Below are 24,500 nucleotides of genomic sequence, written 5' to 3' on the forward strand. Positions count from 1 at the left end.
TGAATGTGATGAAGAGAATGAATCCAAGCTGGAAAATACTCTTCAGGATATTATCCAGGAAAACTTCCCCAACCTAGCAATGCAGGCCAATAGTCAAGTCCAGGAAATACAGAGAACACCACAAAGATATTCCTCTAGAAGAGCAACCCCAAGGCACATAATCGTCAGATTCACCAGGGTTGAAATGAAGGAGAAAATGCTAAGGGCAGCCAGAGAGAAAGGTCAGGTTACCCACAAAGGGAAGCCCATCAGACTCACAGCAGATCTCTCAGCAGAAACCCTACAAGCCAGAAGAGAGTGGGGCCGATATTCAACATCCTTAAAGAAAAGAACTTTCAACCCAGAATTTCATATCCAGCCAAACTAAGCTTCATAAGTGAAGGAAAAATAAAATCCTTTGTGAACAAGCAAGTACTCAGAGATTTCATCACCACCAGACTGGCTTTACAAGAGCTCCTAAAAGAGGCACTACATATCGAAAAGAACAACCAGTACCAGCCACTCCAAAAACACATGAAACGCTAAAGAGCATCAACACAACAATGAAGAATCTGCATCAACCAACAGGCAAAACAGCCGGGGCTAGCATCAAAATGGCAGAATCAAATTCACACATGACAATATTAACCCTAAACGTAAATGGACTAAATGGCCCAATCAAAAGACACAGACTGGCAAATTGGATAAAAAGCCAAAACCCATCAGTGTGCTGTATCCAGGAAACCCACCTCACATGCAAGGATACACAAAGGCTCAAAATAAAGGATGGAGGAAGATTTACCAAGCAAATGGAGAGCAAAAAAAAGCAGGAGTTGCAATTCTCATCTCTGATAAAATAGACTTTAAAGCAACAAAGATCAAAAGAGACAAAGAAGGACATTACATAATGGTAAAAGGATCAATGCAACAAGAAGAGCTAACGATCCTAAATATATATGCACCTAATACAGGAGCACCCAGATACATAAGGCAAGTTCTTAAAGACTTATAAAGAGACTTAGACTCCCACACAATAATAGTGGGAGACTTCAACACCCCATTGTCAATATTAGACAGATCAACGAGACAGAAAATTAACAAGGATATCCAGGACTTGAACTCAGACCTGGACCAAGCAAACCTAATAGACATTTACAGAACTCTCCAGCCCAAATCCACAGAATATACATTCTTCTCAGCACCACATCACACCTACTCTAAAATTGACCACATAATTGGAAGTAAATCACTCCTCAGCAAATGCAAAAGAATGGAAACCATAACAAACAGTCCCTCAGACCACAGTGCAATCAAGTTAGAACTCAGAACTCAGAAACCAACCAAGAACTGCAGAGCTTCATGGAAACTGAACAACTTTCTCTTGAATGTTGACTGGATAAACAATGAAATGAAGGCAGAAATAAAGATGTTCTTTGAAACCAACGAGAACGAAGACACCACATACAAGAATCTCTGGGACACATTTAAAGCAGTCTCTAGAGGAAAATATATAGCAATAAGTGCCCACATGAGAAGCAAGAAGAGATCTAAAATTGACACCCTATCGCCAAAATTGAAAGAGCTAGAGGAGCAAGATAAAAAAAACTCAAAACCTAGCAGAAGACAAGAAATAACTAAGATCAAAGCAGAACTGAAGGAGATAGAGACATGAAAAACCCTTCAAAAAATCAATAAATCCAGGAGCTGGTTTTTTGAAAAGATCAACAAAATAGACAGACCACTAGCCAAACTAATAAAAAAGAAAAGAGAGAATAACCAAATAGATGCAATAAAAAATGATAAAGGGGATATCACCACAGATGACACAGAGATTCAAACCATCATCAGAGATTATTACAAACAACTCTATGCACGTAAAGTAGAAAACCTGGAAGAAATGGATAAATTCCTGGACAGTTGCCTCCTCCCAAGCCTAAACCAGGAAGAAGTCGAAACCCTGAATGGACCAATAACAAGGTCTGAAGTTGAGGCAGCAATTAAGAGCCTACCACCCAAAAAAAGCCCAGGTCCAGATGGGTCCACAGTCGAATTCTACCAGACATACAAAGAGGAACTGGTACCATTCCTTCTGAAACTATTCCAAATAATCCAAAAAGAGGGAATCCTTCCCAAATCATTTTATGAGACCAACATCATCCTGATACCAAAACCTGGCAGAGACTCAACAAGAAAAGAAAACTACAGGCCAATATCCATGATGAACATAGATGCAAAAATCTTCAATAAAATACTGGCAAGCTGATTACAACAGCACATCAAAAAGCTTATCCACCATGATCAAGTAGGATTCACCCTGGGGATGCAAGGCTGGTTCAATATACGCAAGTCTATAAATGTAATTCACCACATAAACAGAACCAAAGTCAAAAACCACGTGATTATCTCAATTGATGCAGAGAAGGTCTTCGACAAAATTCAACAGCCCTTTATGCTAAAAACCCTCAATAAACTAGGTATCGATAGAATGTATCTCAAAATAATAAAAGCTATTTACGACAAACCAACAGCCAATATCATACTGAATGGGCAAAAACTGGAAGCATTCCCTTTGAAATCTGGCACTAGACAAGGATACCCTCTCTCACCACTCCTATTCAATATAGTAGTGGAAGTTCTAGCCAGAGCAATCAGGCAAGAAAAAGAAATAAAGGGTATTCAATTAGGAAAGGAGGAAGTCAAATTGTCTCTACTTGCAGACGACATGATTGTATATCTAGAAGACCCCATCATCTCAGCCCAAAATCTCCTGAAACTGATAAGCAACTTCAGCAAAGTCTCAGGATACAAAATCAAGGTGCAAAAATCACAAGCATTCCTATACACCAATAACAGACTTAAAGAGAGCCAAATCAAGAACGAACTGCCATTCACAATTGCTACAAAGAGAATAAAATACCTAGGAATACAACTAACAAGGAACGTAAAGGACCTCTTCAAGGAGAACTACAAACCACTGCTCAATGAAATGAGAGGACACAAACAGATGGAGAAACATTCCATGTTCATGGTTAGGAAGAATGAATATCATGAAAATGGCCATACTGCCCAAAGTAATTTACAGATTCAACGCTATCCCCATCAAGCTACCAATGACCTTCTTCACAGAACTAGAAAAAACCACCTTAAACTTCATATGGAACCAAAAGAGAGCCCGCATAGCCAAGTCAATTCTAAGCAAAAAGAACAAAGCGGGAGGCATCACACTACCGGACATCAAACTATACTACAAGGCTACAGTAATCAAAACAGCATGGTACTGGCACCAAAACAGAGATATAGACCAATGGAACAGAACAGAGGTGTTGGAGGCAACACAACATATCTACAACCATCCGATCTTTGACAAACTTGATAAAAACAAACAATGGGGAAAGGATTCCCTGTTTAATAAGTGGTGTTGGGAAAACTGGCTAGCCATATGCAGAAAGCAGAAACTGGACCCCTTCCTGACACCTTACACTAAAATTAACTCCAGATAGATTAAAGACTTAAACATAAGACCTAACACCATAAAAACCCTAGAAGAAAACCTAGGCAAAACCATTCAGGACATAGGCGTAGGCAAGGACTTCATGACCAAAACACCAAAAGCATTGGCAACAAAAACCAAAATAGACAAATGGGACCTAATCAAACTCCACAGCTTCTGCACGGCAAAAGAAACAGTTGATAGAGTGAATCGGCAACCAACAGAATGGGAAAAAGTTTTTGCAGCCTACCCATCTGACAAAGGGCTGATACCCAGAATTTATAACGAACTAAAACAGATTTACAAGAAAAAAACAAACAAGCCCATTCAAAAATGGGCGAAGGATATGAACAGATACTTTACAAAAGAAGACATACGTGAGGCCAACAAGCATATGAAAAAATGCTCATCATCACTGGTCATTAGAGAAATGCAAATCAAAACTACATTGAGATACCATCTCACGCCAGTTAGAACGGCGATCATTAAAAAATCTGGAGACAACAGATGCTGGAGAGGATGTGGAGAAATAGGAACACTTTTACACTGTTGGTGGGAGTGTAAATTAGTTCAACCATTGTGGAAGACAGTGTGGCGATTCCTCAAGGACCTAGAAATAGAAATTCCATTTGACCCAGCAATCCCATTACTGGGTATATAGCCAAAGGATTATAAATCGTTGTACTATAAGGACACATGCACACGAATGTTCATTGCAGCATAGTTTACAATAGCAAAGACCTGGAACCAACCCAAATGCCCATCGATGATAGACTGGACAGGGAAAATGTGGCACATATACACCATGGAATATTATGCAGCCATCAAAAACGATGAGTTCGCGTCCTTTGTAGGGACATGGATGAACCTGGAAACCATCATTCTCAGCAAACTGACACAAGAACACAAAATCAAACATCGCATGTTCTCACTCATAGACAGTTGTTGCACAATGGGAACACATGGACACAGGGAGGGGAGCACTATACACTGGGGTCTGTTAGGGGGGAGTGGTGTGGACAGCGGGGGTTGGGGAGTTGGGGAGAGATAGCATGGGGAGAAATGCCACATTTAGGTGAAGGGGAGGAAGGCAGCAAATCACACTGCCACGTATGCACCTATGCAACAATCTTGCATGTTTTTCACATTTACCCCAAATCCTAAAATGCAATTAAAAAAAATAATAAATTTTTAAAAAAAAAGAAAGAAGAAAGAAAGAAAGAAAAGAAAAGAAAAGAAAGAAAAGAAAGAGAAAGAAAGAAAACAAACGCCATCAAGACAAACCCAACAACCCAAAACAAACATCTGTTTTATTTTCTCACATCTTAATAGCCTGGCTATTTTAGATACAAATATTTGTCTTGTCCACAAATGTTTCCAAAACATTAGTTAAAACTGTTTTGCTGAAATAGTTTATTTTTGAGCCGAACAAATTGCAAACTTCTCCAAAGTCCACAAGGCATCTGTGAAAATGAGCAAGTATGGCCTGCAGATTTTCCAAACTGTTCACTTGGCAAAATGCAGGCATCAAGATGCTTGCTATTGCAAACCTCAGGATCATTGCCACAATGGACAGACATAAGCATATTATGGACTACAGATGAAACCCAAATTTCCTGCATGACACGGAAGATAGCCAGGAGTTCAGTTTTTTATTCCGTCATACTGAGCTCCTCTGAGGGCTCAGAGTTCTGCAACTTTGCACAAGAACATTCCCCTCGTTTTCAGGCACTTTGCTCTTCTTTCTTGTGCCTTGGCAGGGATCAAAGAAGCAGAGGGAACAAATGGTTTCCCATGCATATTGAATTCCCTCTTATACTGATTTTCCCTCTGTCACTTGAAATTCAATATTGGCAAGATTCCTGTCCATCACCTTAACCAGTAAATTGTCTTCATGCGATCAGCGCATGTGAAGGTAGATTTCAACTTCAAGTTGTTGGTAAGAAATTCAAATGAACAAATCCTTTGAAAAACAAACTTTTCTATGGCATTCATACTAAAGATTATTCCTAATAACTAATTAGCTTTTATTTCACATTAATCTAAAATGTTTTATTCACCATTCACTTTTTGTCCCTTACTGCTTTGTATTTGTATTATTTAAAAAAATATAATAAGAAATGCCTTTGTAGGAATTTAGCCTCAACATTCTTGATTAACTTAATAATACCTAACACTTATTAAGCATTTAAGAGTGATATGCCTCATTTTCCTCATCTGTAAAATGGGAACGAATAATACGTATGTCATGGTATATTGTAAGATTACATGTGGTAATGAATGTAGAGTTCTAAGCACAAATGTGTTTGATTATATTTTATTATGTATTGTGATGATAGCTATCATAATTATGAGATATTCTAAGAGATTTGGGATAAAAAATATGTTTTCAAGCCAAATTATTTAAGTACAGCACAGTAACTGGATTATAGATTATGGTTTATATTTTGATTATACACATGAATCATATGATAAAAAATATCTTCACAAGAATGGTTTAAGTGCTCTTTTGAGAAAAGTCAATTAACATTTTTTTCATAATGATACTCAAAAAATTATTTTTATCACTCTTTTGAAATAATATATTTAGTTATATCAGTAGTAATATGACAAGCTTTTGGGGATCACTACAAGATGATAACTTACTCTATACCTCACTGACTAGTGGATAAAATGCTAATATAGATATTAGCACAAAAGGAAAACATCTTCAAATTTATTTTTTCCTACCTCTATTTTGAACACAGAGTAAAAACATTGGCTTTGTAAAGGATTGTTTTTTAAAAATAATAAAAATGAGTGAAATCCATAATTTATTATTTAAAGTAATCATGGATTTAATTGTGACACTGTCTCACAGTCTTTGATTGAACAAAAAAAGCTATTTGATTCTAATCAAAATTTGATTTTCTAGAGAGGGAAATTTGAATTTACCATGGAATACCCTTCTTCTCAGAAATTACACATATTTTTAAATGAGACAGCCATTTACTCTGTGGATGTGAATATCTGGGTAACTCTAACTAATGATATTTACTGTAAACTATCACATTTCTAAGATTTTTCTCCAATAAAATGTTTACAAATATATCTCATTAAAAGGGAGGATTCCCATGATAATGAAAATAAAAATAAGTAGTAAAATATTGTGTAGTAAATGAAAATGAAAAAGAAGAATCCATTGAATTTTGTGAAATGCCACAAAAATTAGTGCTCAGGAGAAAATTAACAGCACTGAGCACATATATTAGAAAAGAAAGATCCAAAATCAATCATCTAATCTTCACTCTTAAGAAACTATGAAAAGAAAAGCAAAACTCAAAAGCAAGCAGAAAAAAATAATGAAATAGTGAAAATCAGAGAAGTCAATAAAATCAAAAGCAGGAAAACAACAGAGAAAATCAATAAAACTGGCTCTTTGAGAATACCAATAATATTGATAAACCTCTAGGTAGGCTATCCTATATAAAAAGAGAGAATATACAAATTACTAATATCATAAATGAAAGACAGCCATCATTAGCAATCCCATGAACATTAAAAGGATTATAAAGGAATGTTACGAACAATTCTATGCCCACAAATTAGATAAACTTAGATGAAATGGACCAATTCCTTGAAAGACGCAGTCTACCTAAACTCACAGAAGCAAAAATAGATAATATGAATAGACCTGTATCTATTAAAGAAATTGAGTCAACAATTAACCTTTCAAAACAGCACAAAGCATTAGACTCAGATGGGTTCCCTGGTAACTTCCATCAATATTTAAGAAAAAAAAAAAAAAAGATTCCAATTCTCTACAATCTGTTCCAGAAAACAGAAGCAGAGGGAGCATTTTTTAATTTCATCAGCGAGGCCAGCATACCCTAATAATGAAATGAGATAAAGGCATTACAAGATATGAAAACTAGACTATTATTTCTCATGAACATAGATGCAAAGATCCTCAACAAAACATTAGCAAACTGAATCCAACAATGTATAAAAAGAATTATATGTCATGATCAAGTAGGATTAATTCCAGATATATAAGTCTAGTTCAACATTTGAAAATTAATGTAATCTATCACATTAATGGACTAATGATGTAAAACCATATAATCAAATCAACAGATGCATAAAAAGCATTTGACAAAGTCCAATACCCGTTCATAATAAAAACTCTCAGTAATCTAGGAAAGAGGAGAACTTCCTAAAGTTGACAAAGAATATCAAAAAACAACTTACAGCTAACATCATACTTAATGGCAAGAAACTAGATGTTTTCTTCTTAAGATAAAGAACAAAGCAAAAATGTTCCCTCTACCACTCCTGCTCAACATTGTACTAGAAGTTCCTACTAATGCAATAAGAAAATAAAAAGTATACAGATTGTGAAGGAAGACATAAAACTATCTTTATTCACATAAAACATGATTGTCTATGTAGAAAATAGTTTTTAAAAAATCAACAAATACTCACCCCTAAAACCAAACAGAAAACAACTCCTGAAACCAATGAGGAAGGTTGCAGGATATAGCATAATCAATAAAAGTCAAATGCCTTCCTATATACTAGCAGTGAGTAGATGGAATTTGAAAGTAAAAACACACCACTATTTCCATCAACATTAGAGAGAGAGAGAGAGAGAGAGACTGAGAGAGAAATACTTAGATATAACTCTAAAAATTATATATAAGCGCTACATGAGAAAAACCATAGAAGAAATCAAAGAAGATATAAATAAATGGAGGGATATTCCAGGCACATGGATAGATTCAATATTGTCAAGGCATTAGTTTGTTCCAGTTCGATCTATTAATTCAATATGATTCCAGCTAAAATCCCCGAAATTTACTTTGTGGATACTGACAAATTAATTCTAAAGATTATATGAAGAGACAAAAGACTCAGAATAGTCAACACAATACTGAAGGAGAAGAAAAAAGTTGGAAGACAGACACTGTCTGACTCTAGGACTAACTGTAAAGCTATACTAATCAAGACAGAGTGGTATTGTTAAAAAAAAAATAGACAAATGGACCAAAGGAACAGAAGAGAGAACCCTGAAATAGCCCCACTTAAATACAGTTAAGTAATCTTTGACAAAGCAGCAAAGACAACATAATGGAGAAAAGATAATTTTTCAAAAATTAAGCTGAAACCACTGCACATACGTAGGCAAAAAAATGAATCTAGATCCTGACTTTACATCTTTCACAAAACATTTATTCAATATGGATCAGAGACCTAAATGTAAAATGCAAAATTATGAAACTTCTAGATAGTAACACAGGAGAAAATCTAGATGACCTTGGTTTTGGCAATAAGTTTTTAAGATACAGGGGCAAAGGCATGATCCATGGGGGAAAAGCTGATAAACTGAACTTTTCTAAAAACTTCTACTTTTTTTTTTTTTTTTGGATACTGAGTCTCACTGTGTCACCCAGGCTGGAGTGCAATGGCACAATCTTGGCTCACTGCAACCTCTGCCTCCTGGGTTCAAGCAATTCTCCTGCCTCAGCCTCCTAAGTAGCTGGGATTACAGGAGTGTGATACCACATCCGGCTAATTTTTGTATTTTTAGAAGAGACAGGGTTTCTCCATGTTGGTCAGGCTGGTCTCGAACTCCTGACCTCATGATCTGCCTGCCTCGGCCTCCCAAGGTGGTGGGATTACAGGTGTGAGCAAAAGACACTGTTAAGAGAAAAGACAATCCACAGACTGGGAGAAAATATTTGCAAAACACATATCTGATAAAAGATGTGTATCAAAATAAACAAAGAACTCCTAAAATCCAACAATAAGGAAATAAACAATCTGTTTAAGAAGTGGGCAAAATATCTGAACAGACACCTCACCAGAAAGGACATACAGATGGCAAATAAACATATGACAAGACGCTTCACATCATATGTCATTAGAAACAAATTAAAACAACATGGTAGCACTACTCCTCAATTAGAATGGCCAAAATCTAAAACATTGACAACACCAAATGCTGACAAGAATATGGAGCAACAGGAACTCTCATTCATTCTGAATATTTCATTATAAACACTTTAAAATAATTTTGAACTCAAAATTCATGAGGAATTGCATGTTTACAAGTACTACTGCATACTATTATAGACTTAAAAAGTAACTTTAAAAAGGTACAAAAAAAAACCCACAAAAAGTCCTTAAATGTTTGCCCTACAAAATCCTTACAAGATTATCTTTATATGTCCATTATGACCTAACAATTCTAAGAACAATGCAGGAACAAAAATCATGAAGCATGAGAGGATATCACATGTCCTAGATTTGTCTCTACTGCCTAATATCATGAAATTGAAAGGCAGAAACCAGGTCATACATAGGATAAGAAAATGACTACAGTCTGACTCTCCAGTATTATAAAATACTGACTTTAAACCCAATAGACTAAAAATTAAAAGAAAAAAAAAAGACCCAAAATTATTCTAACAAAAAGAGACATTCATTATCTTAACCATTTAAAAAATTCTACCTCAAAACAGAAATTGTTTTCAATAAATCATTTCTAATTCTTTAGTTTAATAAATTCTTCTGTTTTATTTACTTTACCATCAAAACTTCTTTTTCATCAAGAAAAGTATTCTTTTATATATGACTACTAAGAAGAAAGGCAAGTTAATGCCAAAAACTTTAGGCTGAATCTGTGATCTTATCACAAATTAAAAAATGACAAAAACATACCCAGACTAGGTCTTCCTTGAACTTTTGAAGAAAACCATTTCTTTTTCAATCTGGAAACTCAGTGAACTTTCCATTTCTAATTATGCAACACAAGAAAGGCTGATCCAGACATACTTGCTTTAGTTGGAAGACGTATGTATAAGAAATCTGAAAAGTATTTTTTTTTCCTGGGTTCAACTCATTCCTAGTCTTTTCCCATAAGATAATGATATTAAAATAAACACCTAAAGCACTAAGCACTTTTACTTTTACAATACAAGCTAAAATACATCATTCACTCTTAAAATCATGGACATATTTTGAAATTAGATTGTTTTCCACGCGGCCTGGCTTTGTACTCCACCATCCCCATTCTTTCAAATAGCATCCCTTTTAGGGAAAAAACTCACTTAGAACAATGTCTGGTTTCAGAGACAAAGACTTATATCTGACCAAATGGCCTTTTCAAAAAAGCTCTTATCAACCTTAATTTAGGAAACACAATTAAATCATCATCAGTTTATTTATAATGTAGTCTTCACAACCAAAATGTCATGAATTAAATAAAATTATTCTGCTGTCTCCTTTTCTCATTCCGTGACTCTCTAGACCCTGAAAGAGGTTTGCTACATCTCATTCACATAATGATCCTCATTTCAAAACTCCTTTTAGTTCTCAGGAAGCTTGCATGACACAGATGGTTCAAATGAAAAGACAGGAACTCCCTAAAGTTGGGACAAGCCATTATCTTTCCTCATGATACATACATGAAGTTTATGTAAGTAGAGATAATTCTATAAAAACTCCTACAATAAATTCTATGCATTCTATAATAAAATTTATCTTCAGTGTGATTATATGGATGTGAAATCTAATTAAAGGAAGAGAGATACATGTATATTCAGTTCTAGGAACACTGTATGTACACATGTAAACTGAGTAAGGAATATAATATCCATTTAGTTTTTGGAAAATAAAGATACATGAAATACAATTATCAAAGACAAAAATATTTAAAGTTAAAATGCGCAGCAGAAATAATGAGCATTTGAAGTTAACTGAAAGACAAGAATGATGAAACTCTAGAATAAAGCAATGTCTATGTACATTTCTTTTTAAAAGGGAGAAAAGGTGGAACATGAAAAATCTGGAAGATTTTTGGGGGAGAAATCACCCATTAATATTTGAAATATAATTCTATAGTCTGAAATTAAATTAGCATTTATTACATAAAACTTTTTTCATAATTTAGGATAACCTAGAATGAACACTATGATTATAACATCAGAGAGGTAATTTTTTCAATGTTAAGACCATTTTACCTCTGGAAACAGGCAAGAGGAAGAAAAGTTTAACTCTTTGAAGATAATAGCTTATTTTGTAACCCATGAAAGATATGATTACATTTTTAACAAGTTAAGGCAAGGAGGTGAGAAGTATGAGAAAGTATAGGAAACGTTAAGTAAAGACCAATTCAGGAAATTAAGTAGACACCATTAAGAGTTCTAGAAAGAAAGAATCAATGAAGGGAAGAGGTATCAAAGACATCAGGTATGAAGATTTCCACATGGAGAGGCTGGCATTTGAAAGAGACCAGCAATGGTTGTGCAAAAGTATAACAAATGGCCACACTTATGACACATTGTCATGAAATTCACAGCAGGCTACATGTGGGAAATCACAGGCTCACTTTTGATTGTTTTCTAACCTATCAGCAATACATTTCTTTGATGAATAACATTAAATATTGAATAATGGTAAACACTAACTTCTAGGCATCGCCATTTATTTTCATACTCAATGTGGTGTCAACAAATTATAGTTATAGCTAAGTATTTATGTATCTCAGAAGTTACATATACCTTAAAAATTGAGTATATTTACAAATAAAATCTATTTCACATGCTTTTGATGTTTATATACTTTATTTTTAAATTTCAAGCAATAAAAATATAAATTAAAATGAAGTTTATGCCGCAGTCATGCTGCTTGACTTATATCTAGTCTTTATCAAATGTTGCCAAAATTTTGCCACCACTGCGTGAATATATGACTGTAGAAAAGTGCACTGAAACCATTGAAAGTATCACCTGCAGGACTAATAATATTCACATAATTACCTGCTGTGGGATCTGTAACTGCTTGGCTGGTGATGCCAGATGGTGGTTCTTGAAGCTGGTAAGTGGCATTGGTGGATGGCGTCGTTGGGCTGGTGTTGCTGCTGGTCATGTAATGTGCTGGATATGGTGAGCTGTTATAATACTGTGCGTACTGCCCCTGGCCAAAACTGGGATAAGACGGATAGTCCTACCAAATCAAACCACACAAGAATTGTCTGTCAAAATGGTGCTGCTTATCTCTTACATATCAAAGTGTAATTGTAAAGATGTCTGGGTTTCTGAGCCTTTTCTGAATTCACACAGCGGGGCATACAAGTACACATTAACTAAAGAGCTCGGATTTGCCAACAAATTTTATGTAAGATTATATACATTCTTCATATTTTCGGTCTTCTATGATGCAATAGTAGGTAAAATTAAACCAATCTAAAAACCAAACAATTCACCATAAAAGACTGCTAAATTTTAAAAGAAGACTACTGAATGCCTTAGGAAAGCTCTCACTTATAACATAAACAGATCTTTCTTTATATAAGAAAATCATGCCACATTTTAAAATATTTTTCAGAAGTTAAACTGGCTTTTTAAGTTACCTGCTGTGAACTGTTAAATCCAGATGAATTTGTGAGTGAATTATTTCCTGTATATAATCCTGATGATGTTGTAAAACTGCTGCCTAAAACAAAATGAAAAGAAATATGGTTACAACAGGCTAATGGAGTAATGTGGCTACAGGAAAACAGCATTTAGATAAGGCAGAATTGGCATTTGGTTTACTTCAACACTAGAATCCATTGTCATGGCTAAAATTTAGTTTTCTTAACATGGTTGATGATTTTATTTTCACTAAAAAATTAAAAAACAAAGAGGTTTAAATTTCCAAGGACGTTAGTAACTTACATAGACTAAGGACAAAATTATACATTTATGTAAACCATTAGACACTGAACTTTTCAATTTGCAAACCACACCAAGATTTTTCTTGTCTTTATATTAAATACACATAATGTAAAATGATGGAGTCATCGATTAGATGATCTCTAAGGTTCTTGCTAGCTCAAAAACTATGATACTACTTCCAAGAACTTAAAATGCTTTCAGACTTGTATTATATGGTCATTAAAATGGCCCACTGAAAAAGCCAGTTCATTTCACAAAAGAATGAATGGCAGCACTTGAAAAATCTGATACAACAAAGATGAAAGAGGAATATGATTAATGTTTTATCTATTACATGAGCTGTCAAGATAATGTTCTATCTGTTGAATGTCCACATTGTTAAACAATGAACAGTGGGCACTGTTTAAGACAGAACATGAGAGCAAAGCTGAGTTCCCTCTTGCACATGATTTACTATTTTATTACTAAGTTATGCAAAACAAAAATACGTTACCATTGATAATCATATTGGCAAGGATTTTTTTAAGAAGATCAGAGATTGGCAAATATATAAAAAATGCCATTCATACACTGAAAAATGGGAATTTAAATAGGCGCAATCTTTCTGTTTGTCTATTTGGCTTATGATTGAATAATTTTGTATGCCATTTAACCCAGCAATTTTATTTCAGGCATTTACGACAACAAATTATGGACTTATACAAAGAGACAGCAAAGATGTTCTTCAGTGCTGCTTCTAATAAGAAAACCTAGGAAAGCAGCTCCAAGTCCTTAACAGGTATTATTCAGAAAATGGAATACTATGAAGCTGTTAAAATGGTATTATAATGATCAATGACACGAGAAAAATTTTCATATTATTTTGTGAAAGTAAAAACTAAAATAATTTTTGATGATCTTATTCAAAATATTTTTTCAAGTATAACAAATTTTCAAGAAGCACAAAAATCTTAGAAATGCTATCTCTAAAGGATTTGATCTATGGTCAAATAGCATTCATTAAGCTAACGTACATTTTTAAAATTTCTGCTCGGAACCTATGTTGCTTCTATAATTAGAAATAAAAGCCATTTTATTTTTAAATTACAGTTTTATGGTAAATGAGTGGTGTAGGCCATAAATATGTTGGCAGTTCAAGAAGGAATTTCTTCAACCTGAACTCACTATTCAGATGGTTTCTGGTGGTAGTATATGCCAATTATTTACTTGCTACTGAACCATTTAAGTATTGGCTTAAGAGTTAGAAAACAGTTTCCAGTTCATCATTTATGAGCTGTTTGGACTTTGGACAAGCCTCCTAGCCACTCTAAAACATAATTTCCTTATCTGCAGAAACTCTACTTTGCAGCGTTCCTAACAGATCAGATGAGGTAATGTTTTGGAAAGCATAATGGACACTCTACAATATCACATAAATGTTAGGCACATTATGGTTTATTCCAGCAAGCACTTCTAAAATTCTCTATCTATATATCTTTTCCCTCTTTTTACTTTACCAAATTAGATAAATATGACTTAATCTCTTTACATATCTAAAATTCTATTCCTATTTACTTACCAAGCATCTATGAACTTCAAAATCTTAAGCCAATAATTATTTTTATTAAGAGGGAATCTAGTTCCTAAAATATTGTCAAATTTAGTTATCACACAGACTCTATTTGAGGTTCCTTCATTTGTACATTTCAGGAATAACAACTGTTCTAAGTTCCCAAAACACCTATCTCAGAGAGTCAGAAAGCTCTCATACTGCTAGTAGCTATCACCACAATTAGCCATCAATAAACAGGCTTCACATATTAATGTTCATTTGCATGTGGTAATCACATACTAATGAAACATGTATTCAATGCCAGGCTCATAGTGACAATTACATGGGGATAAAAGCATGACTAAGACATAGTCTCAGACCTCACAGGGCTTAGGGCTTATCAGAATATCAGTTTTTGTTTTTTTTTAAACACTGTCCCTTCTGGGAGTATGACTCACTCTTTATATATGTGCATATCAATGAACAATTCATTATTGATATTATACATAAAGCAAACTTTACATGATGAATATTTAAAAATTCCTTGTAAAAGAATTTTAAATGACTTTTGGATAAAGGTGTGGATATCAATGCTTTAAAAAAAAAACTTTATGACATGCATTTAAGAGGAAAAATTACCTTGGGTTATGATCCGTTACTTTCATTTGAACGACACATTTTTAGGTTACGACTTACTATTTTCATTCAAATGACACATTTTTGAGCAATAAATACTGACCTCAATAATCCCTATCCACTAAGAAAATGAATAAGATACAGAAAATATATTTTTAAAATGGATGTTTTCATTCCATAAGTTATCCCCTGAAATGAAGTAGAAAAGACCATGGAAGCTATATTGGCACACACAGGCCACTAGGGTATGACCAAGTAAATCACAGTTCAGTACTCCAAATGGCACCCAAGTGACTTTCCAGACTAAATGCTACTTCCAAGACTGTACATTAGCTGGAATTCAACATAAGTTATACTCATTTGCTGGCTGACTGCAGGCTGAGATTCCATTCCATTTAGTATGCCGAAACAGGAGTTTAATGGCACCCCAGTGACTTTGGAGACTTAATGCAACTTCCAAAAGGATCTAAGTTACTTTAGAGAGAGGTGTACATATTAGAGAATCAGGCTCAGGCAATATTAATTTTTCACCACCAGAATCAAGTTCGCAGGGCCACTCCACCTGCCTTCACATAGGACTTGGGCAAACACAGCTGCTAACTCAGACCAGGCCACAGCAGGGGACTTCTGCAACTGCCTCCTCTACGGTTTCTTTACCCATCTCTGGGTACTGTCCAGTGCGTTCTCTGCAAAGTCAGTAGACTCTTTCTCTAATGTGCATCACTGATCTCGTCACTCCCCTGCTTAAAAAAGTAACCTTTAATGGCTCCCTGTTGCCCCCCGATAAAATTCAAACTGCTTACTAGGGTTTATGTATTAGGCCTTAGTTGGTCTAAACCCAGTTTACATTTGAACTTCTTTGGTCTCTTCCCAGCAACTGTGATTCCAATGCATCCGGACATACATTCCAGCCTAACACTAGTAAACCAACATGCAGGCTTTCTAATGTTACTCCTTACAGCTCCTACTTCCTCCTGTCAAATCCTGGTTAACACTGATTACACTTTACAATTCTGCAGAACTTGAAACCCCCTTCCTCAGAAAAGCCTCCCTGAATCCCCATTCTCTCGTCTTTCCCGCTAAACTTGGGTTGCTGAATCAATCCATCTATCATCTGTCCATCTATCTCCATGAGATGTGTGTGTGTGTGTATCAAACTCTGAGATGTACGTACGTGTGATATATATACATACACACACATCCATGACTTTACTAATCAGTATTTTAAGCCAATTACAAATTGACCTGTAAACTAACAAATACTAATTATATGTAAACTAGTCCTTCTCTTACAAAATAGGATAACAACAAAAAAACTTTGACGTTCCTGTAAATAATTGGATATTTGCACCTAACCCACATGAATATCCCCAGAGTGCAAAATATAATAGTAATACAATAGAAAATACCCATTGAGTATTCTCTGTATGTTAGAAAGTAGGCTTGCCCGTATATGCTTCATCTATATTCCACAACAACTTGATACTACAGAGGGTATGAACATTTCCATTTTACAGATAGGGAAACAGAGAGTCAGACAGTAACACAGCTTCCAAGGAATAAAGGTGAAACACAAACACAGGTCTGTCTGGTTTTAAGGTCTATACAATGTTCTCTTGCCTTCTCTTGCTCCATTTTATATTGTATAATGGGAAGTGCTAAAACATACTGAAGTTTTCCCAGGGATTATTTTATAAAATAATCATATTAAAAATAATTTATATTTATATTTATATTTTATAAATAATCCCAGAGATTAGTCTATAAAATAATTATATTAAAAAGTGTTAGAAGCAAAACAGAAGTGACAAAAACAAATAATACTTAAAACTTTTGGAGTGCTTACATTGAGCCAGGCCCAAATAAAGCATTTTGCCTGTTAGAACTCACTGATTCCTCACAACCACCCCAGGAGGTGGATGCTGTTACATCCCGTGTTACAGATAAAGAAACTGCCTGAGGTTATAAGCAAGTGTGGGAGAGCTGGGATTCAGTCCCAGGCACCTGGCTCCAGAGCTGAAGCTCTTAATCTCTATAGCAAATTGCATCAGAGAATAGCAAGGTTTTTGTCTATGAGTTATTTCCCTTTTGTATGACCATTTCCAAAATATGCCTGACAAACTGCCTCAGAGTTATTAGGAAGTGCTTGTTCTTCCTAACTAAATGCCTGGGCCTCTCTTCAGACACAGGCATGTCTCATTGAGGCAGAAGGACTGGGGTATGATCTGAAAATCCACGCGTTTACCAAACACCTGTAAGTGTCTGATTCTTAGTACCAAATCAGTAGGTGTTTTAGCAATTGCTTCAAAAATATGTAACCAATATAACTTTTCTTTTTACACTAAGAAAGTAATCATGCTCTTTAAGCAGTCAGAGCTGAAGCTTCTCAAAGCCTATCTGCTTGGGGCATTTCTGGTTCTTGAGCTAAGCTAAAGGTCATTTGGAGTAAAGGGCTCTACTTTGATAGCTAATTCAATGCAGATTTCAGGGCCAACACTACCAGATGAATTTCACTGAAGTTTAGAACACCACAAAGCAAAGGCAAAATAGCAGTGCTCATACTCCCCAGAAAGCTTCAGGGTATGGGCTGCTAGACTCACTTGCAGGTCTAGTAAGAGAGGCATATTTGTGTAGAATGCTGTCACACACCAGGGTTGAACCTGGATGCTAGAGGGAGACAGGACAAGACATGATCAGGATAAAACAGACCTCCTTCCCTTAAGATCAATCCACTGAGCGTTTCTGTTGGATTTACAAGGGTCTTCATTTACAACTTTCGGTCATAGAATTATTTGTAATGTTTGGGATTCTTTCATCAAAATAATAGAGAGTATTTTCCTTTCAAGAAACAAATGACTTTACATTAAAAGTCACCTCCAGATAAACAAAACAGAGCAGCTACATCCTGTAATGAAAGATTTTACATCACATTGTATCATGAAAATTCCTCAAAGTAGAAAGAATTCCCACCTAGAACCCCTTATTTCTCCATCAATGAGTTTGGTAGAGAGTGCTTCATGTGAAGTTTCAATAATTCTCAGTAGAGTTTGGAATTAGGTCATATTCTAAATGAGGCAGGAGTGGGGATACTGTCTTACTCTTTGGTTAAAATGAAAAGCTTACCTTTACCAATAGTTAAATAACTATTTAACTTACCTTACTTTACCAATAGTTAAATAACTATTGGCTACTACGGTGAAACCGTGTCTCTACAAAAAATACAAAAATTAGCGGGATGTGTAATCCTAGCTACTCAGGAGGCTGAGACAGGAGAATCGCTTGAACCCAGGAGGTAGAGGCTACAGTGAGCCAAGATCATGCCATTGCACTCCAGCCTGGGTGACAACAGTGAAACTCCATCTCAAAAAAAAGCTATTGTAAACAATCATAGCCATGGTTATTATTATTTTTGATATGGAGGGTAGACACTCATTCCCACAACAGAAAACTGGAAAATATGTCCCTTCAGAATATCTCTTAAGAGACAGCATTATTTGTCCTTCCACTACTCTTTTAAAGTTGATTATTTTTATATCCCAAGTGGGAAGATAATATATCTCTAATCACAAAACATACACATACACACACACACACACACACACACACACACAGACACATACATGTACGCTTTTCAAGTTAGTTTCATCAACAGCATCTACTGGCATTCTTTATAGGTACGACTCTAGAGGTTGTTCCGGACCAACAGAAGCAGGCATCATGAGTCTATCCCCTGAAGAATGTTAGAAAATCCCACACATTCATGAAGATGACACAAAGAACATCAACTTGCATCACCTACTCAGGCTTCACAGCTCTGACTGCATTACTTACTTGGGTGCCACAGCCCTGTCAGGGAGGTGCTCAGTGAAATATCATGAAGACACCTGGTTAGACTGGGAGGGAAAGCACGAGCTTCCCTGAAAAGGGAAGTCTCACCCTGGCACAGGGTGAGAATAAACTATACAAAGAAGACGATCAGAGAATAGAAAGTTTATGGTGGGGTGAGGACTGTGACTGATCGTGGGTGATGGAAGTTTCTTGATTATTTAAGAAAAACTGCTCAGGAAAAGAAATGGCATTCTTTAATGGCAAAATGCAAGAATCTGGATGTCCAACATATCATCATTAGTATATTGGGACCAATGAAATGTTACAATTCTGAATTGCCAGGGGTGGGGGATAAGCTAGAGAACCGTTATAAATGCAAGGATACAAATGTTTATCTGGGCCTGGAGATGCCACTTGGGGTTTGGGATGGGGGTGCTCAGGAGAATAATCATCTAACCAGGCTGTTGCCTACAGTTCCCCATGCACAGCTCACCACGGTACTTTAGGATTCGGTCACTGCTATCCCAGAAGCTTGCCTTGCTCCTCTTAATGCTTCCCTCCCTCACTCTCTATTTTCCATCCTTCAAGGCCTTGCCCAAGTCTCATCTGTCTAATCAGCTTTCCTTGACTGTTACTCTTTGTACTGATTTTATCTTCTGGAAACTCGAGCTCGCTAATAACTGATACCATGTAATTGACCTCTTCGTTAGACCAGTACTAAGCAAGTCCCCCTTAGTCTTGTTTTCATTCTGACCATAAGGTCCTAAGCTCATTTGCTATATTTATCCTGTCTGCCTCACACAGAGATGGATAAACCACGTCTGACTCATGCCTTTGAAGGCCTTGTCAAGGATCGAGTGGGAGTCGGAACCGAACTGTTGCTTAAGAATTTCAATCTAAGTGACTAAAGGATTTAGTGAGAACACAATTGTCATCAAGTGTTAGGTGTGGGGACAGGAGAGGGCCTTTCCATAGATTTTTGTTAGTGGGAGGGGGACACTTTGGAAGAATGACTTTAAGGCCCACAAAAGATTTTAGGAGAGAAAAGAAGGTCTCTCAACTTTATTTTCTTCAGCAATTTAAAAAAGTGAGTAGAGAAAGAAAATATAATCAAATAATAATTGAGCTTATTTCTCAGACTTTATCTGGAGGAACGATTTTTAACAGATTTTATCTGAACACTTTGCTGGTATTTTTATTTTTTATTTTTTAGAGACTGTCTCACTCTGTCACCAAGGCTGGAGTGCAGTCGTGCCATCTCGGCTCAACACAACCTCCACCTCTCAGGTTCAAGCAATTCTCATTCCTCAGCCTCTTGAGTAGCTGGGATTACAGGTGTGTTCCACCACGTTCAGCTGGCTGGTTTCTTAACTGTATGGTGTACAAAGGATTATCTTAAAATCAGATTATAATCACTTTAGATTTAAATTATATAAAGAAAGTCAAATTCTGGACCTGTAAGCACATTCTGAAGGAGTTAAAATATTTTTGAATCTCCAGGAAAAAAGTCCAGCAGACTTTAAATCAAATAAAATTTTAAGTATCCATGGATTTTTACCTCATAAAATCTCTCTTATTTGAGCTGTGAATACCACCGGACCCCACATCCACATACCATCTGGACATGCCAATAGAATGGTAACCTTGTTAGTCCAGTTGTCAGGCTCCTAACAGAACACTGACCCATGTTCCAGATTCTGCTCCTAAGAGGCTATTCTCTCTCTTAGCTCAGAGATTGACATGTCACAGGTATATTAATGGAAACAAGTCTTGCTTATATAGAAAAACTTCAGAATGCAATAACATCCTGTGGCTTTAAAGTACATTTATAATTCAGTCTTTCCACATCAATTTTCTGAGGTTATTTTCAATACCATCATGCGAGGTGGCTGAGGGGGGGTCCTCATCTTAATTCAAAAATTAGAGGATGGATAAGGTGACCATTACCTCTAATACCAGGTTATTGTTTTCTAATCTGGCATGCCAAATCTACCTTTTAGATTTTCTGGATCAGTAATGTTGAAAGCAAATTGACATTAAAGTGGTATTAATTTTTGGTTACAGAAAAATCATAGACACACCAAGGGCAGAAATGATCATACCTAAGAAATTTAATAAATACATTTGGAATCAAATGATCCCATTTTTAAAAAGACTTCTTCATGGTAACTCTTTTTTAGGCTAGTAAATTTCAAAGTAAATTACATAAAGTGTCCCAGGGACAGTGTGTCACAAAGATTTTGCTTTGCTTTCTTCTTGTCAATGTTGGGTTCCTACAGAGAAAGAGTGGTGGCTTTGTCAACCATAACAAACAAGAAACAGTCTTGTTTGAAGATCCTGTATGGGACATGCAGTTCTGTTAACTGCTAAGCAATTTTTGTTTTAAAACAAAGCCATCCCTCAAAACTTCCCTTAAGAAATCTTCGCTCTCTCTTCATAGTTAAGAACACAGCCTATGTCGATTTAAACATTACCTAAAATATTAAAACAAAGTTTTATGTATGATTTAACCTGAATAACACTGCCCAGCTATAACTTCAAAAAGTTAAAAAGGAGTAACAAGTAGGTCAAAGGTCTACTTCACAGAGAACAGGACTCACATTAAAAACCAGAGTCCCAGCCAACATAAGAACGCTGGAACCTGCTGGGGCCTGTCTGTACTTGCCATGTTTTAGAGCATTTTCTAGCACTTACTGGGCAAGCAGGATGCTGTCTGTCCCTCGTGTATTTTCACAGAAGTCCATTTGCTTTCCATCTCTGGCCTTTTTGCCATGGGCTATGTCCATCATCAAGCGCGATCTATGTGGCAGAAGTTAGTGCAACTCCCTGGGGAAAAGCTTTCGAAGGCCAGATGGGCTATTTAAAACCAGAGTTTTTTCCTCTTTCTTAAAAGGTAGATTTTAAATGACCAAGTTTTCCTTTTTATCCCAGTAATAGTTTTTATTTTCAAAGAGAATTTTTAACACAGGTTATAAAGATTGCAAAGCCTTTACATTTACTAACTAACAACAACTCATGAAAAAAACAATATTGGTATTGGTCACTAACGACTGCTGTGCCTAGATTTCAAGAAATTTTCATTCAATTTTAACACCTGAAATACACAAGATGCTCAAAGAAGTGAAACAGAATATTACTTATAAAATCAATGTAAGCAAAAAAAATCTAGAATATAAAATGCCAAGAACGGAAAAATAAATATGGGAAGACTGGCAAAACAATTAAGGAGCAATTCTGCCCATCAGTGCAAGCTGCAATCGCTATTCTTCAATTTCATTTTATGCCAGAAAGTGCAAATCTCAAATGCTTTATCACAGATTTTTTAAAGTTTAATGTATATTCTTCTAAAACCGCTACCTTTTAAACTATTTAAAAATACCTTTTCTATAGATAATCGGAAATTTTTAAACTATAACAGCACATTTAGTTAAGCAATTTTTAGGTTCTAAATGACTAATAAACTGAAATGGTTCAGTCATATATTTGAAAGGCTACAGACAGGCAGATCAAAGGAAACAAGGGTGATGTTACTGGATCATTCCCACTTCATAATGAGGCAGGGATGCGTGAGGTGTGATGGCAGCAGAGCTGTGCCTCCTCCAAGTACTCTTTAACAAACCCATCCTGATTTATTGTCTTTCCTTACTAGTTTGAACTCCAATCTCTTTAGCAGAACGAACACATTATATACAAAGAGGGAGTGAGAATTTGTGTTATTTTCTTCTCTAAGTGAGAGCAATAAAGCCTAAAGGAAAATAAACAAAGCACGGTTTTCAGGGCCTTCTGGGTTTAGTACATGTACATCTGTGCAGCCCCTTCGATTTATCATGGCAGATCCTGACGGTTTCCCTGGTGTAGGATGATGGGAATGTCCTATACCATTATTGCAATTCTAGGACAATCAAACACTCAGAAAGGCTTTCTACACCACCATCATGATGATGCTGTGATGTTCCCAACCAGCTCTATCTATGCACATTAACACAAGGAAAGATGCCATTAAACATACTATGACAATAAATTAGCTGAAATTTCTTTTATATTTTTTTTAACTTTTAAGTTTAGAGGTGCATGTGCAGGTTTGTGATGTAAAATTGTGTTATGAAGGTTTGGTGCACAGATTATTTCATCACACAGGTTAAGTCTCATACCGATTAGTTATTTTTCCTGATCCTCTTTTTCCTCCCACCCTTCACTCTCTGACAGGCCCCAGTGTGTGTCGCTCCCCTCTATGTGTCCATATGTTCTCATTATTTATCTCCCACTTACAGGTGAGAACATATGATATTTGGTTTTCTGTTCCTGTGTTAATTTGCTAAATATGATGGCCTCTAGCTCCATCCATGTTCCTGCAAAAGACATGATCTCATTCTTTTTTTATAGCTGCATAGTATTCCATGGTGTATACGTACCACATTTTCTTTATCCAGTTTACCATTGGGCATTTAGGTTGACTCCATGTCTGTGTCTTTGCTAGTGTAAATAGTGAATTTGCTGAAAATGTTATTGTGCTACATTCCAAATTCATTCTCCAAGTGAAGAAAATCAGAGTTTTTTATGAACCTTAATTTCTAACTTTCATTGTGACATAGACCTCTCCACTTCTAACAAACATTTGTATATTTTAGACGTAAGAGATAATGCTGGAGATTAAAATATGACTGAAGATGGTCATTACATTTAATAGTCTAGAATTACTACAACTAAGCTATTATGGACAGGGGAGTTTTCCAGGGAGCTGAAGCTCAACCAGTTAAGTGACAATTTAATTTTAATGGTTTGATTTTGTAGGCATGTGAAAATCTTTTGCAAATGAACTATATACTTTCTTACCTCAGCCAAATTGCTAAATGAAATTTTATTTTCATTTATAAAATGAGCATAATGGTGGTGGATTGAGCACCACCATTATAAAGATAGTTCATTGTTTTCTGTATTAGATGGAACCATAAATCTATATCGTATGTGGAATTAAACAGATGGTGACACCAGTGATAGGTACAGACCTTGCATTTTTGAAGGCTTGATTTCAAGTTAGTTGTTTCTTTAACATAAAAGGAATAAAGGTTATTTATGACACACTGGGGAGATATTCTGTGAAAGCAATCAGAGGCTGAAGCTGCTTTTGCTAAGCAGTTTTCTTATCTTTCATGCATGTGTGCACACACACAACTCACACACGACACCCCGTTTCACTCTTGTGGCCAGTGCCCTTTGATTGGTAAGCAGCAGGAAAAACGTATTTTTGCAAAACTGACCCAAGGGTCTCCAGGCACACTCTGTCCATCCACACCCACCCATTCAGCTAACTCATCTGCATCAGCTTTGCCAGTGG

The 24,500-nt window shown here is 35.8% G+C and overlaps 1 protein-coding gene across 12 annotated transcripts in view; it reads right to left on the reverse strand.

Annotated features, from left to right (window-relative positions):
- EYA1 (EYA transcriptional coactivator and phosphatase 1) overlaps positions 1 to 24,500 on the reverse strand; it is a 343,456-nt gene that overhangs the window by 92,443 nt on the left and 226,513 nt on the right. For all 12 annotated transcript variants that reach the window (XM_012463621.2, XM_012463624.2, XM_012463622.2 and 9 more), the window contains 2 exons: positions 12,864 to 12,946; positions 12,271 to 12,457 (listed from right to left, as the gene is read on the reverse strand). In XM_012463621.2, the coding sequence (XP_012319044.1) occupies positions 12,271 to 12,457; positions 12,864 to 12,946 (270 nt within the window). The remainder of the gene's footprint in view (positions 1 to 12,270; positions 12,458 to 12,863; positions 12,947 to 24,500) is intronic.

This window comes from Aotus nancymaae, unplaced genomic scaffold (genome assembly GCF_030222135.1).
Source record: "Aotus nancymaae isolate 86718 unplaced genomic scaffold, 86718_ANA_hifiasm-v0.15.2.pri h1tg000036l, whole genome shotgun sequence".
Taxonomy (NCBI): Eukaryota; Metazoa; Chordata; class Mammalia; order Primates; family Aotidae; genus Aotus; species Aotus nancymaae.